The sequence below is a fragment of the Mus caroli genome, chromosome 12, assembly GCF_900094665.2.
Source record: "Mus caroli chromosome 12, CAROLI_EIJ_v1.1, whole genome shotgun sequence".
In the NCBI taxonomy this organism is placed as follows: domain Eukaryota; kingdom Metazoa; phylum Chordata; class Mammalia; order Rodentia; family Muridae; genus Mus; species Mus caroli.
In genome coordinates, this window is record NC_034581.1 from 57098853 (window position 1) to 57116359 (window position 17507).

Here is a 17507-nt window from a genome sequence, read left to right on the forward strand (position 1 = left end):
TCCTCTCCTCTCCTCTCCTCTCCTCTCCTCTCCTCTCCTTTCCTTTCCTTCCCTTATTTTATTTTATTATTTTTATTATTTATTTATTTATTTATATTTTTTGACAGGGTTTCTCTGTGTAGCCCTGGCTGTCCTGGAACTCACTTGGTAGACCAGGCTGGCCTTGAACTCAGAAATCCTACTGCTTCTGCCTCCCAAGTGCTGGGATTAAAGGCGTGTGCCACTACTGCCCAGCCCTCCTTTCCTTTCTTCTCTATTCTTCCCAATTCTCTATTGATCATCCTGTCTTTTTTTTTTTTTTCTTTAAAAAGTTCATTTATTGTTGGAGTTTGGGCATCCAAATTACCTGGACTTTAAGGTGGGTTAAGTAACGAATTAGATTTAGGTGATTGGTATGTCAGAAGCATTTCAAAGTCATGCTCAATTATGGGACAAATAAAAGCAGAGGAGTGAGTACCTGAGACTATTCAAATTGCAAAGTACCAGTTCCCACCACATTCCAAGGTGCACCATTATGCACCACTATGACTGTTCTGTTTCATTATTCAAAGTGGAATGTAGAGGTTAGCCTTTGTCCTTACTTTGAGGATACTCAGTTCTGCTATAGAAAATAAAATCCTGTCAGAATGATGGATTCATAAAGTTTTTAACATAAGTTTTTATCACACAGAATTTAGTGCTCTTTATAGAAAATCTGAACATGTGATTAAAACAAGATGTAAATATGTGTCAGCTACTATCTATATTCTCATACATATAGCAATCCATAACTTCATGTAGTTTATGTTTTGCTTTAAGTGAGTGAGAAAAGTGTGTAATATGTCAGTCTTTAAAATCTTAATGATGACTTTTAAATTTTTTTAAGAAATAAAATTAATACCTTAATGTCATAGAAATATTTCATTTGCAATTTTTCATTTTTGTGTTTTCTATAATCATTACCAAGAAAATTGACACCCAAAAGAGAAAAATGTTTATTAAATCAGTTTTAAAATCTCATTCACTCGTTAGCCAGTTCTCATTCCATTTATATATAAGATTTTCAGCTGTGTATGACTTCCCTGTAGGTATTCTTGGAACATTTAAGTTATTTTAGCTATTTCAGGCACATCATTCTGACAGGATAAAGGTCAATGCTCTACTGAGAAGGCTGTGGCCCAACTCTTTCTCACATGTCGCTTTTGAGTGTAAGTGCTCTTTTGTGTGTGGATGAAGGGCCCCAGAGAAGATACTAGCCTTTGAGCACAGAATCACAGTCAGGGGCAGACTCAGGGCTTCCAAACTGAAGCATCTATTAAGGGGAATTTTTATCACACACAGAGTGTTGAAACAGAATTTTATTTCTCAAAATATCTTATTCTGTTTGTTTTGTGTCATTTTGATTTTTTTTTTGCCTTTAAAGGCCTTTAAAGGCCTCAATCCTGAATAAATATGGAAATACATAGATACTAAAATATTTCAGTGAATTACGTAAAATTATTAGATGACAAGATTTATAAGAATTTACATTTTATAAGATTTATAAGAATTTATAAGAATCTACACAAAGATGACTCAAGGTCAGGGGCATGGAGTCATTCATAAGTTTTGTGATAATAACCAGGGCAATTTGGATAATTAACAAATATTTGTATACTTAACCCAGCAAAACAAAGGATGCCCCAGGTTAACATGTTAGGAAGGGGCAGTATATACAGAAGTTAGCAGATTACAGTATACTGATACTGAGATCTTGTCAGTGATAATTTGAAGGACTTATAGACTCAAAACTGTAAGAATATGTATGCTTTCTCTGTGTCCCTGTGTGCATGCACTTACAGGAATCATGGCATAGTCTATACTAGCTTATACTAGTCTTAAAATACATGTTAATAATTTACAAATTTGACCTCTTTCTTACATTTCATGATCAAATAAGGTAATTATAAACTTAGATTTCTGTTATAACTTCTCTACTAATGGACTTTAAGAAGTGAATACAGTTGTTCCAAAGAAGCTACTAATTTTTCTAGTTTTCTATATAAAGGATTTGAAACACAAATGAGTTTGAGGATTATATGTGCATGTATCCTTTGTTATAACCGAACTATGAAAATAACGCAGATTTAACATATGAATGTGTACTCTATGCATTTCTTTATTTTTAAATTTCTTTCTTTCTTTTACACTCCACATTTTATTTTCCCCCTGTCCACCTTCTTACTGCTCCACATCACATACCATCTCCCTATCCCCCTGTCTCCATGTGGATGTCCCAATCCCCCAACCCACCTGACCTCTAAACTCCCTGGGACTACCAGTCTCTTGGGGGTTAGGTGCATCATCTCTGAATGAACACAGACCTGACAGTCCTCTTCTGGTATGTGTTTTGGTGGCCTCATATCAGCTGAAGTATGCTGCCTCTTCGGTGGTACAGTGTTTGAGAGATCGTAGGGGTTCAGATTAATTGAGAATGCTGGTCCTCCTTCAGGGTCACCCTCCTCCTCAGCTTCTTTCGGTCTTTCTCTAATTCAACAACAGGGATCAGCAGCTTCTATCCATTGGTTATGTACAACTATCTGGCTCTTCCAGAGTGCATTCATGCTAGGTCTCTTTTTGTGAGCGCTCCATAGCCTCAGTAATAGTGTCAGGCCTTGGGACTTCCCTTTGACCTGGATTCCTCTTTGGGCCTGTTGCTGAACCTTCTTTATCTCAGGGTCCTCTCCATTTCCATACTGTAATTCTTTCAGATAGGAACAATTATGGGTCAGAGTTGTGGTGTGGGATACCCCCTCTCCCTCATTTGATGTCCTGTCTTCCTGCTGGATGTGGATTCTATAAGTTCCCTTTCCCTACTGTACGGCATTTTAACTAAGGTCCCTCCCTTTGAATCCTGAGAGTCTCTCACCTCCCAGGTCTCTTGTGCATTCTGGGAGGTCCCCCCAACCTCCTATTTTCTGAGGTTGCCTGTTTCCATTCTTTCTGCTGGCCCTCAGGGCTTTAGTCCTTTTCCCTCATCAAATACAAGGCCAGGTTCCCCTATCCTTCCCTTCTTCTGTCCCCCTCTCTCCATCCACTTTCCCTCCCAGGTCCTTCCCTCCCTCTCCACTTGTGATTGCACTTTTCTCTTTCCCAAGTGGGACTGAGAAGTCCTCACATATTTTACCTAGAGTCAGTTGTTCCTCTAAGTGAGAATAATCAATGCCCAGTTTAGACTCTGAATAGCTTTTGCTTCCTACATAAATTCTCAACAAGCATGCTTGTTAGTGTGTTATGTGTGTCTGTGTGACTGAACATGTGCATAATTCACAGTATTTTCTGTGTGTTTGTCTCAGTGCTTGTCTGTATGATTGTACACATGTATTAGCCATGCTATTTCTCTCTGTGTGTAAATTGTACTTGTGCATTAGCCATGATCTCTCTCTCTCTCTCTCTCTCTCTCTCTCTCTCTCTCTCTCTCTCTCTCTCTCTCTCTCTCTCTCTCTCTCCATAAGCTATGAAACTCTTATGACTGTCAGAGGACAGCTTGCAGAAGTTAATCCCCCATGTGGAGTAGCCAGGTCACCAGGTTCACTGGCTTGAGTTTTACCTGCTAGATTACATCACTGTCCTTTCTTTCTTTGTCAAGATTGGAATTTATAGAAATATCCTCAATCTATGTGAAGTTTTCAGCCATCCTGGAGAAAATATACTCACAACTTGACTTCAAATATTTTTTAGGAACTGATTTTTTATATAGTTTTATTCCAACACACCTTTAAATTAACCATGGAGTATCTTCTTACTGATTTGTGTTTTCTTCTTTTTTTTTTTTTTCCTTTCTTTGATTGCAGAGGCTGGAGTCCATATGAAGAGCACCACTTCTCTCTCTCTCCTGAGAACAGTTGCCCCTAATATTTTTACTGGATAAAATTTGAAAATGTTTCAGTTCACAGCTGTGGATTGTTGAACTGCTTGTCCCAGAACGAATTGCTCATGGGAGCCAAAGCTACAAGGTCTCTGATGTGGTGAAACTGGCTCCCTCCCAACATGGTTCATCCCCTTTTAAAACCAAATTTTTTTCTTCTGATCTACAAATATTTTTTTTAATAAAGGAAAAAGAACAAGCCTTCATTGGCATCAAGTTCTGTATCAAATCCATCCTACATTGCCATCCATGATTTAACAGACTGTAGAATCTTGAATAATCTATATCACTTTAACAAATAAATGTTTTACTATGACACAATTTGCACATTGCCTTATTTTGGGATTACCTTTTGCTTCAAGCCTAACTGGTGGTGTGGATTTTTTTATATAAAATTATATGTTGTAATAATCAAGTTCTGTTATACCTATGAAGTAAAAATCTTTAGGAATTCCAAATTGCTCAATAATAGAATAAACTTTTCATTAGGGTTGTGCCTATGTCTACAGGAGGGGAGAACAACTATTTGAACTCATTTATAGCAGCTGCATTTATTCGTGTAAGATGCAAAGGGTTCAGGCCTCTGTCTCCTAATGGACCATCAGAGAAGGAGCAGTTTGGAGAAAGTGTAGATCGGCTTTTGCTAAAGAACAAAGAAAATGGTAAATTTTAATAACTTGGTCAGACTTATGTGTCATGGTCAGAATCTTTTCTCCATCATTTCACATTTTCAGAGGGAAAAAAAAACCCTCAAACCCTCACATTTATGTTAACCCCAGAATATGTAGAAATGTAATAACTTTGAAGCTCATAATGTAAATAAAGCCACAGTCAGATGGCATCCAACTTTAGCATTTTAGAGTATATACTAGACTGAAGCATCAGGAACAGTTTCTGGTCTTATTCTAAATTGTCACAATTATTTGAGTAAAACTTGAAGCTGAATATTATCTACCTTAATTTGGTACAAGATGTAAGTTTAATGAAATTCAAGTAGCAATTTTCTTTACTAGTGAATTTTTTTTCCAAATGTACCAGATCAAAATTGCTTTTCTACGCATTAAAAGCAGCAACCTGTTGCATTAGGCAAAAATACTAGCAAACTATCCAGGCATGACAAATGCGTGCTTAAAATGGAGGACATTTGCTTGAGTTGGACTATTGGTGATGATTTTTGATGTGGGAATTTGTTTCATTCTCTGTTTGTTGATAAGTTTGATCTTTGGAAAATTGTGTGTGTGTGTGTGTGTGCACAAATGTTTATGTTGAAGAAATGGATATACACTAAGCAATGAAAGCTGGCATAGAATAGTTCTTTTATCATATTTCTTTTCTCTTCCAATGTGCAGGCCAGGCAATAGTGATTCTATATCACAGTCTAGAGAGTATTTCAAGGCTTGTTTTGGAGATGGTCCCATTTTTGCTCCTACTCCAGACTTGCATTTCTTGTTGGTGATACTTACCTAGTGTTCTGAGCAGAGTCTGTCACTACTTGTTTTTGTTTTTTGTTTTTTTTAGGAAAATCACCATAATTTTCTGTTCTATAGAGTATACTTTTAATGTGTTAGAATGATATTATTTAATTTCTTACTCTACATTTCCAACAATAAACAAAAGTCTTGCATTTGCAGCATATTCAGTCATGCATTAAACAAGCTATCATAATGTTTACATAAAAATAATCATTATTATGAAGAATCTCCATATATGATTCTCCAGGTAAGCAATAAGGAATAATTTTGTGCAATGACATACATGGATTAATTTTTAAGTTTTAATATTTTTTATGTATTTATTTTGTACATATGTATGTATGCATGATGTATGGATATGCATATGCCATGGCATACATGTGAAGTTGAAGGGACAATTTCTATGAGCAAGTTTCTCCTTCTACCATATCTTCTATATTGGAGATTGAACTCAAATTATCAGAGTTGGTGGCAGGTATCTTTTACCCTATTAGCTATGTCACTGGATCCAAACTCCTCAACATTAAGGATATGAAAGAGAACACAAATAACCAAGTAAGATTAATAATCATCCAAAAAGTTCTATAGAAATGCGACAAAATAATTCAAAGATGAATGGAAACACTACATTTAATTCATTGTGTCATGATCCAAATGCATAAATAATCTAATAAGTGGTAGCAGATGCCAACCATAGAATCAGTGAGCACACATAGAAATCATTTCGAGGTTTTCATTTCTAGTTAGTTTTTCAATTGTCTTACGTAGATAGATACTCACAGAAGCTCTTAGGAAGCATCTTAGACACAACGTTTTAGAAAACATAGCAAGAACATGAATCAGAATTAAGAAAAGGAGTATTAAGTCTGCCATATATGCAATGCTTATAAATTGCTGGACACAAGAGAAACTAATGTTCAAACTTCAAGCCTAAAATTTTTATAATTATAATCTGAAGAACTGAGAAAGACTAATAAAGTATAATTTGGTAAAAAATAATAACAAATAAAATTGAAGTAATTTTAATTATTACTTTTAGTTTTACAAATGGTAGACTATATTTACAATAATTTTGATTTTCAATTTAATATAAAAATATTCACAACTTATGCATAATGCTTTGAAACAGTGTTATTTTTCCAAATATACTTGACTACTCAGATTATTTCAGTTTTGTATTTTATGTTACTTTTGTTTCATTCAAAAATATTTTTACTTTTATTTAAAATATATATATATTAGCACTTTTAAGATTTTCTGTTGAAAAATCATATTCAAAATATACTGAAACATTGACTATCTTAGGGGCACAAAATCTTTAAATTCACATAGAGTCAAAGGTCTCCAACAAAGTAAAGTTGTATTGCACGTGCAAGTGTGATTGTCAGGATGTGTTCTATACTGCTTTCCAAGAAGGCTTTTACTGTGGAAAGCATATTTAACACAATAAATGATGTGTTTAACTTATTTGATATATGTCGTCAGTGTTAACTGGACTCACAATTTTGTGATCATTCTATTTGTTAGCAATAATGCTAATTTCTCCTTTCTTACCTAGTTCCTGCTCAACTCTGCAACCTTTATTCACTTTATTCACTTTGATGTAGGTATTTTATGTAAGCAAGATAATGTAATATTTGTCTTTTGTAAAGAACTTATTCCAATTATCAAATTTAAGGTTACTTCACATTGAAGGATAAATAACAGTATTATCATTAATCATTTGTTTTAATTATTCATTTTTATGGACACATATTTTTCACTCTTTGGCTACTGTTAATTATGTCAAAATGTATAATGTTGTCCAAATATGACTTGATTCTCAGTTTTCAATTCTTTGCATTTTTGTTTAGATGTTGAGCCACTAGGCTGTGTGGCAATTTTTGTTGTGGTTCTTCTTTCCTTTTTAAATATGATTTTTAAATAAATTGCTGCATGGATGTCCATTACACCTACATTTGTTTGCTTTCCATGAAGCAATATGTGGGACTTATTTGACCATATCTGTAATTTTCAAATAAGTCTAAGTCACAGTCAAAAGATGCTTAACTATGAGGGTACATTTGGACACATATTCCATCAGATGACTTCTAATTGTAATCAGGTAAAAATATAAACAAAAATAAGCTGGATACCATGTAACTGCCCAATGGAATCTTAGTGGTTCAGTAGCATACATGCTATCATAACATTTGAAATACTTGTACCAATTGGATGTTTCCCTTGAATTTGAGTTGCATCTCCTAAATGCATCATGGTATTGATTGCTATTCAGTATATTTACTGGACCCTTAATATCTTCTCTGGTGAACTTTCCAGTCAAATATTTGGCCATCTTTAAGTTAGTTTGTCTTTTAATAGGCATGGGTGTGTTCTATTTGAGGTGTTGTTTATATATCTGCCACTGAATTTATAATTTTCCCATATTCTGGAGTGTCTTACTAATCTCTTTTATAGAAACTTTTACTATATTCATTTCTTTGTGTGTATATGCACAACTCAGTTTTGAGTCAGTTTTTGCCTTTTACTATATTGGTTACAGATATTAAATTGATGTTGCCAGATATGATATGTGTGTGTGTGTGTGTGTATGTGTGTGTAATATATAAAGATATATACATATATTCCTTTGAGAAAGAAAAACTTATTATGAGGTAAGTATATTCTATCTTTCTATTATTGCTTGTCAATTTAGTGATAATTGAATAATTTATTCTCCAACTCCAGGAAATACTGTTTTTTTTTCTTTAAAATTTTACAACTTTATTTAAAGTAATTTTGTGGATGATGTGAAATGGAGAACCATTCTATCAACACTGTCAGAATACACTGCTCATTGCTCTTTTATTGAACACTTCTTCCTTGACTACAATCAACTGATCTTTTCAATGTATTCTTTCGGGCATCCTGCTACTTTCCACTAGACTTTCTGTTACTCTAATGAGAGTATCACAGCACTACAATTGGAACTTAATTAGCTTGTAAAGAGAAAGCCAAAGCATGCCATCTTCTCTTCTTCCACTTTCATAATCAATATTATATCCAGTTTTTAGGATACCTTGAAATTCAATACTCACGTGATGTTTAACATTTCATTTCTGTTAACAAGGAATTTCTGTTGGAATATCTGAGTGATTCTAAGAAACTTAAATTGCGATGTATAATATCAAGAAATTAACAAACCTAGAGCTTAAAATTCATAAACATGAATGTGCATATGTTTGTTCATGATATTCTTCAAATTATTGTTGTTTCAGCAGTATTACTTATTTTGAATTATTTCTTTTGGCATATAAAAAACCCTCCAACTTTTATTTTAGGCCTATTCATTTTTTGTACTCGGCCAATGTTTGCTTTAGGTGGTTTTGGACTTTATTTTTGTTCAGGCAAGTTAATAACCAAAATGCTTTCTTGACCAAGTATCCTTTCTATCAACTTCCTTTTCTCCTATAACCATCTTTCTTCACTTCATGATCGGATCCTCTAAATGTAGTTCAGTGATCTCACTCTTTGTCGTTTGTTTGCAATGAAATAATCTTTCAGGCACAGTCTGTTTGTTCGTTTAAACACTGGAAAAGCATGGAAACTTTGTTTATTGTTTTCTTCTGTTTTTACCTGCTTTTTTTGCTGTTTTTACCTGATTGGAAAAATTAATTAATTTCCATTGAAAATTATCGATGAGAACAGACATAAAGCACTACTCTTATTTGATTTTGTGTGTCTTTTATCTTGCAAAAAAACAACCCTGAATTGCTTTTAATGTATAAATGACTTTGAATTTTGCAATCTGTAAAATATTTCTTCCCTGGATTTCGCCATTTTTAACCATAATCTCCCTTCAAACATTGTAAGGTTATTAGTTAATCCTACTATACTTTAGGACTTTCTGCTACATCTCTGATCATAGAACTGACTTAGACAAAATATAGGTGATTATTTAAGCACGTTCCTTCAGGTACTTTCAAAACCATTTAAGAAAGACCAAAAGCATAAGGCATATGTGAGGTCTGTTGTCCTTGCTCAGAGTGGGAAACAGTGTGTGAACAGGTGCAGAGACAGATACCATGTCAATATTTCTAGTTATACAAGTTAGGAGATGTTGTCATCCTGACATCCTGTCATCTCCAATGTTCTGTCTTCACAACATTTATTTAGTTGTTGTAACCTTTGACCTTTATCCAGAGATCTGGTTGCACTGGATATGACTGTTTTAGTTTCCTTTAATATATCTAGAAGAATTTAAACCGACTTGCTCACATTCACATTAAGCTAACATTCTTGCATGTTAGATTCAATAACATTTTTTTTTTTTTTGGTTTTTCGAGACAGGGTTTCTCTGTATAGCCCTGGCTGTCCTGGAACACACTTTGTAGACCAGGTTGGCCTTGAACTCAGAAACCCGCCTGCCTCTGCCTCCCGAGTGTTGGGATTAAAGGTGTGGGCATTTTTAAATTATACTGCAATTGGAAAAATAAAACCTGAAAGCCACAAGGTGACACGTTGTTATCATTAGAGTTATAATATGTGATAATCTTTAAAAAAAATGAGTTCAGCATTTGCATTTTCTATGTGTAAAATTGCTATATGATTTTGCTTTTGTCAAACTCCCCACCCAAAATTAGGTTGCCTTCATGCTTTATTTGCGGGTTCCATTACATCAATTTCATCCTATTTGAAGTTTACTTCAAAGTACTAATGCCAAATATTCTTCTGAAACTTATTAATGAACTTCAATAGCAGTCATTATGAAAATTAACCTGTTACAAATGTTCAAACCAGCAATTTTAAGTCAACACCCATGTAATCAGACTTAAAGAATATTTCTTGTATTTCTTTCTTTCTCTTTTTTTTTTTTTTTTTTTTTAGTTTTTTTTTTTTTTTTTTTTTTCTAAAACAGGTAATAAACTGCTGTATATGGCTATACATCATGACCAAAGCACAATAATATTAAAATACAATGTCTTCAAAATGAAAATGAAAATATATCTGCATCATTAATTCATACATAATCTTTAAAAAGAAAATTCATATGTAAAAGTATTTGTAAACCACAGGACATTAATTTTTGTATATTATTGTAGTAAATGTATTCATTGATCTGTTTTGAGATGTTTTCAGATTTATTGCTGTTATAATTTATATTTAAGGGAAAAAAAGGACATCAGAGACAACTACAAACAATATGCCTAACTTGACATTTTATTACTCCAAGGATTTGACATGTATAAGTATTAGAGAAACATTTAAAAATTAATGGGTCCAAGTTTTCCCATGAAAATTAAGAAAACAATGCTGATACACTGAAAATCATGGTACTTTTCATAACAGTTTAGGTTTAAACATGTTTACTTGGATATGGTTGTTAATAGTTTTATTTGAATGAATTTTAAAAAGAAGTGCCTTAGAGAAGTGTTCATGTAGACTCTCCATCCACAAACATACTTCTCTAGCATTATGAGGGTAACATTTTAACAAGGAGGATGTTACCTTAAGACTCCCTACTTTTGCATCTATTCATTTAGCATTAAATGTCCTTGGTTGATATCCCACAAGTAGATATATGGAAACATATACTTAAGGACAACCCAAATACTGATGACTAAATATTGAATAATTATAGGCATATCTTTGTGCAAGCATAAGTATTAATAGGGATTCGGGAGCCTGGATCTGGAAATGGAGTACAAACCAGCCAAAGGGCTCACTAAACAAGAGACATAAAAAGAGTTCACAGAGTGGTGCTTCTTAAGGTAGGAAAATGTAATGACATAGCCACCCAATGACTACATTAAAGGAACCACAAGATAACATGATCCCACTTTGAGCTAATGTAGTAACATCTTCAACTCAAAACATTCATAGCTGTTGATGTTATTGAAAAAACTATGCACTTGGAATTCATTTTCTTATAGATCAATAAAATGCTACTAAGCTATGGGATTTCTTCAATTGGTTATAAAGTCCAAGTAATGTATATGTGCTACATAAATAAATTGCAATAAGAGCTCTAAACAGAAAGAATGAAGAATGACATATGTAAATCAACTAAAGACATGATTTGATTAGGATAGCAGATAACAAATTGAAAGATGTGATAAAATGCAAAATGTATCAATAGAACTGTCTCTCTTTAGCATATATATATATATATATATATATATACATATATATATATACTAACAAATATACTTTTAGAATAACTTATTTCTCAATAGAAGGGAAATAATCATAATTTGAACATAAAATTATATTCAATTTTGTATAAAGCAAAGTCTAGTTTATCTTCCTTGATGTTTAGTAGTCATCCTCTTGCTCCGCTCCAGGAACAGGAGCTTGTTTTCTGTACTGAACTCAGTCAAAAATATCTACTCACATTTCATTTCCACTATCCACTCAAGGATTTCTTTACTTTACTCAAATACTTCGTAAGTTCTGAATTCAAGAGTTGCTTAACTCTACCGTGTTTGGTGGAACACTGAATGGGAATTGAGTACAGTTGAATTAGTTTATACAGGCTTAGCCTTTGTGTAGAGATAAAGTTCTATTTCTGTATTTCTATTTCTAATATGTATATGACTTTATATTACAATGTTTTTTATTTATTTAATAGTTCATATTCTCTTAAAATTAAAAGTGTGATAAATTGTCCTTTCCCACTGAGGCCCAAGCAGCCAGTCCAGGTGAGGATCAAATGGCAGGCAACAGTCTGGATCATCCATGTTATGGTGGTACCTAAGAGGGCTCCTTTTCTTTGAGGCACAGAAGAAGGGACAGTGGGGACAGGAATTTGTGAGGGTGGGACTGAGAGGAGAAGAGGGAGGGATGTGAAATGAATAAACTTAATAAATTATTGGAAAATGTGTTAAATTGTCACTGTAACATATAAATAAATATAAAGTAATTTTTTAAAAAATTGATGACAGACATTTTCTCAAATAATTTTCTATGGCACAATTATTTTTCTAATGTTTCTCCTTTTTACTCACTGACAAATATCTGGTGCTCAAAAATTTTGTAGGATAATTATTTTTATGACATACACTACATGTGTAAAACTGAACTTTGCTGTTATTTTGTACCTTTGATTTTGAAGTCTAAACATCATGCTTATTTTTCATAACCTGAAGCATCAAAATAGCCAACATTCTTAGCAATTGTTCAGTATATTTGTTGAAACAATATAATTTGATCCCTATATATTCTCTTTCTATTTTTAGTAAATTATCACTTTCTTCTATCTTGTCTTTTCTTTTTACTTTTAAAGATTAATTTCCCTTTTAATTATACATGTACATGTGAGTGTGCATTTGTGTGAGTGTGCATGTGTGTGTGTGTGTGTGTGTGTGCATGTGCCTATGGGGGTACCTACATGTGTTATTGGTGTCAGATGAGTCCAGAAAAGGGTATAAGATATATTGAAGCTTTAGTTTCAGGAAATTGTGAAAAGCCCAGTATGGGTACTGTTATATGAACTTAAATCCTCTTTGGAACAGTACTGGGATGTGAGGATAATCTGGCTGAGATATCTGTCACCCCATTGGTCACCTGATTGATTTGGATGATATGGCTGGCTAGGCAGTTGTCCATTTCCTCCCTCAATGTTCCATATGAGTCTATCCAGAAACTCTACCCTTGGATGAAGAGGCCTTCCCATATAGGGAAGGTTTTGTCTTTGGTACCTTTCCCCTGATACAAACTCCAAACAAAGCCTCAAGGACACTCTTTTAGCCACTGGGCCATCTATCCAATCTCTCTAGTCTCTTCTTTATTCACTGCATGGGGCATGACAGCAAATCCCTTAGTTAACAGAAAAATTCCTCATAATTTTAGTGACAATAAATATTCTCTACAATGGTTTTCAGGCATTCTGGATCTTCAGAAAAAGGGTCAAGTTTTTGGTTTTAGGTGGTTTTTTTTTTTTTTTTCCTTTTTCAGGAAATCTTTTGTGCTGTGGAGGGCAGTACAGCCTCCATCTCATCACTTCAGGCCAGCTAGGTAGTCTTATGGGCTCATTAAGGGTTTTGAATTCCTCTTGCTGTGTAAATATGAGAATGGAATGTAATTGGCATGATAATAATTTGTCTCTAACAAGGTTAGATAATAATTTCTTCACTTTGCTACCAGAAAAGTAAATATTTACTGAAGTTAGTTTACTTCAAATGTGTCCTATTGCTTTCCAATGAAATACATTTTTGAAAATGATTTCTATTAAATCTAGGTGCTCACCTCGATCCTGTTAATTAGGTCACAATTTGGAAAAAGTTTTGCTAAACTACAAATATTTTTCTAAATAATGACCAATTTTTAACATAAAATACTGACTTTGCATGAAAATAAAATTTTATTTTTTCTATATAATTTTATTTTTCTATTATTATGTTTGTATATGTAGTGTATATAAGGTCTGTGTATGTATGTGTGTGTGCATGTGTGTGTGTGTGTGTGTGTGTGTATTTGTATGTGTGAATGGGGACAGGAACATGCTGTAGTGTGTGTTGGGGTTTAGAGGACAATATTTTAGAATTTGTTGTCTCATTCCATTTTCTGATCTAGGAGCCAAATTCAGGTTGTCAGTTTTGTTTATTAAAGGCTACCATAAAACTCTTAGAATTTGCAAATATTATTTAAGAATCCATTCTGTTTAATAATATAATTTCAATATAGTAAATTAAACAATTCTCTAATGTACTATTAAATTATTCTGTATAGATACACTATTTATAGCAACCCCAACACTAATTGCAACTTCACAAGATAAATATGTTAAAATCATATTAAAGTCATCTAGAGGTAAATATCAAGTAGTCATTACTTATTGTCTTCCATACAGTTTCAAGTTTTATTCTCTCTATAATTATGGATAATACTGACTATTACAAGATTTTGATACAAAGGAAAGAAACAAATTATAATTTATAATTTCCAAAATGTTTTCTGAAATCACACTTTCTGATTGTTCAAATCATCATATAATTTTGTTTATTACTTTTGTCAATACAATAAATGATATTTCAATAGCAATTATGATTCCTAATATATAACATTTGAATCACTTATAATCTCACCAAATACCCTCCAAACATTGCAATTAAAATACAACAATATCATATAGTACTTCAATCCTTTCATGTATCCGCTATGTAAAATTTATGATAAATTACCACTGATGATAGCTTCTTTCCAGTGATTGACTGAAGTGAGATTAAAAACATTATAGGTAATTAGTAAGCAATTGGTTATCATTTGTAAGTAAATCACTTGCTAGTTACTTGAATTCTCAGAAATGTCAATTTTGGCAAGGAATGCAGCTCAACAGGTAAATGTGCTTGCTATCAGGCCTCATAACCAAACTTTGATCCACAAGAAGGACAGAGTGGACTCCTGAAAGTTGGCTTTTGACCTTTACAAGCTAGGTCACATGGGCTTCCTTCCTGAAACCCAAAAATACATAAGTAAATGTAAATTGTTTTAAGATAGAACTATCGAGTTTTGACATTACTAATTATGTTCTTTTTCTTCTTTTCAACCTTGACATTCTCTTTATTCCATGAAACATTTTTATATATTTTTATTAGATATTTTCTTTATTTACTTTTCAAATGTTATCCCCTTTCTCAGTTTCCCCTCAGAAAATCCTCTATCTCCTCCCTCCTTTCCTTGCTCCCAACCCCCCTACCCCTCCAACTCCCGTTTCCTGGCCCTGGCATTCCCATATACTGGGGCATAGAACCTTCACAGGACCAAGGGCCTCTCCTCCCATTGATGAACAACTAGGCCATCCTCAGCTACATATGCAGCTAGAGCCACAAGTCCCACCATGTATTTTCTTTGATTGGTGGTTTAGTCACAGGGAGCTCTCAGGGTACTAGTTAGTTCATATTGTTGTTCTTCCTATGGGTCTGCAAACTCCTTCAGCTCCTTTTGTACATTCCTTACTCCTTCATTAGTGACCCTGTGCTCTGTCCACTTCTGTATTTGCCAGTCACTGGCAAAGCCTGTCAGGAGATAGCTATATCAGGCTCTTGTCAGCAAGCTCTTGTTGGCATTTGAAATAGCGTCTGGGTTTGGTGGTTGTTTATGGGATGTATCCCCAAGGGGGCAGTCTCAGAATGGTCATTCCTTCAGTCTCTGCTCTGAACTTTGTCTCTGTAACTCCTTCCATGGGTATTTTGTTCATAATAACCAAGATACAATTTGCAAAACACATGAAACTCAAGAAGAAGGAAGACCAAAGTGTGAGTACTTCGATCCTTCTTAGAAGGAACAAAATACCATAAAGTATTTTAAATGCATTATTTAAGACTACTGTTACACTTTAATTAAATTCAACTAGATTGTAAACCTCTAACTTAAGATATTAAACTTTATGAAACACACCCAACTCAGCTGCTTTGTGTCTTAATTAGTACTGTCTTGTTGAGTACCTTATAACACTTCTTGTATTATGTTCTTTATAATTAATTGATTTTCATTTTTTCTAACTTAGTTGCCAAAACTATAAACATAAAAGGAAAATATGTGTACCAAATATAGTGACTTTAACAACACATTTACAGATAACTCAAAGTAGCCTAGAAACAATAAATGGGAGTAAGATTTGACTTTTTTTAAAAAAAGTTTGATGTGGGCACTGGAGAGATGGCTTAGAGGTTAAGAGCACTGACTGTTCTTCCAGAGGTCCTGAGTTCAGTTCCCAGAAAGCACATGGTGGCTAATAACCATCTGTAATGGGATCTGATACCCTCTTCTGGTGTGTCTTGAGACAGCTACAGTGTACTCACATACATAAAATAAATAAATCTTTAAAAATAAAGTTTGATGTGAAGAATTGCTGCCAGCAGAACAAGCCAATGAGAAGTAGACACTAGAGCTAGTTGTTCAATAGAGAAGAAAGAACAGCAGCTGTGCATGACAGGAAGCACTGTAGTAAGAAAATAGAGGTTCTTCTATATAGAATGAACTTCTTGAACATAAGCATGGAAATCCGATAAAGGTCTTTAGTAGCTAAATTAAGAAAGGACCACAAGAAAGAAGTTATGAGTTCTATTGCGCTGCTCAGGATAATTTACAAGAAAAAGATGGTAGACACTAATGTTATGATAAAACCATATTTAATAGTCAAAAAGTCTAAAGCAAGTGTGGAGGGTCATTAACAAGATAAAAGCATAGTGAAACTACGCACCTTAGGAAACTAAGATCATCCTACATATACCACTGAGTCACATCCATCCAGTCTGGTTGCTCAGTTAAAACACCTCAGATGTTTTCTGTTTGAAATGTATGTTTATTCTTGGGCATACTTTTATTCTTGAACCTGCCAGAAGACATGTTGCCACAGAATGAAGATTAGGTTAGGCCCAAGCAGATGCTCAAATTTAAAACAGCAGAGCATTATCAAGCATTATTCAAATCTAGTTCTATTTGGCTATTACTCATTTGATTGATTTTCTCAAAGTTATAAACAAAACCATTAACATAAGAAAGAGTATAGTTGAAGACTTATGACTCAGGTTATAACCACCAAGCCATATTAATGATTTTTCTATGGTACCTCAGAAATAATTTATAAAGCTTGAAATATCATGGTATAGTATTTGGAATTTCAAGGCAGGACTTATGTATATTGGAACAACAGCTAATTCATCAAACAAATATAAACTGTGTCTGTTGCTAAGTTTTGTCTAATTCATTTGACCTGAATTATTAAGCATTCGCCACTTATGAGAACATTCAGTCCTAAATTACAGCTGCGACCTTTGTCTTCAAAAACAGAGAGGATCATGTTATAAGAGGGAGGAGTCACAGCTTCCCTACACAATGGGTTGACAAAGCATTGTTCTTCCCCATTAGGACAGAAAGTCAATGCAATTTGAGCTAGCAAATTTACTTTAGCTCCAATTTCTAAGCTCTAATACCTTAAACATTTTAATTCCACACATACCTGTCTACTTGTTTCATTTGAAATTTGATATATAAATAGATATTGTATTTCTATAGTCCTTAATATGAGAGGCTGAGCTTTATTTTCTCTTGTACTCATAGATAACCCTGTGTGTAAATAAAATGGAAGAAACTACATGTCTGAGTGCTACTTATCAACCTTGGAAAATCCTCCTCTCCTCTCCTCTCCTCTCCTCTCCTCTCCTCTC

The 17507-nt window shown here is 33.7% G+C and overlaps 1 protein-coding gene across 1 annotated transcript in view; it reads left to right on the top strand.

Annotated features, from left to right (window-relative positions):
• Lrfn5 (leucine rich repeat and fibronectin type III domain containing 5) overlaps positions 1 to 4207 on the top strand; it is a 310572-nt gene extending 306365 nt beyond the window's left edge. The window contains exon 6 of the mRNA XM_021179092.2: positions 3813 to 4207. Within this exon, the coding sequence (XP_021034751.1) occupies positions 3813 to 3830 (18 nt within the window). The 3' untranslated portion in view covers positions 3831 to 4207. The remainder of the gene's footprint in view (positions 1 to 3812) is intronic.
• The last annotated feature ends 13300 nt before the right edge of the window (positions 4208 to 17507 follow it).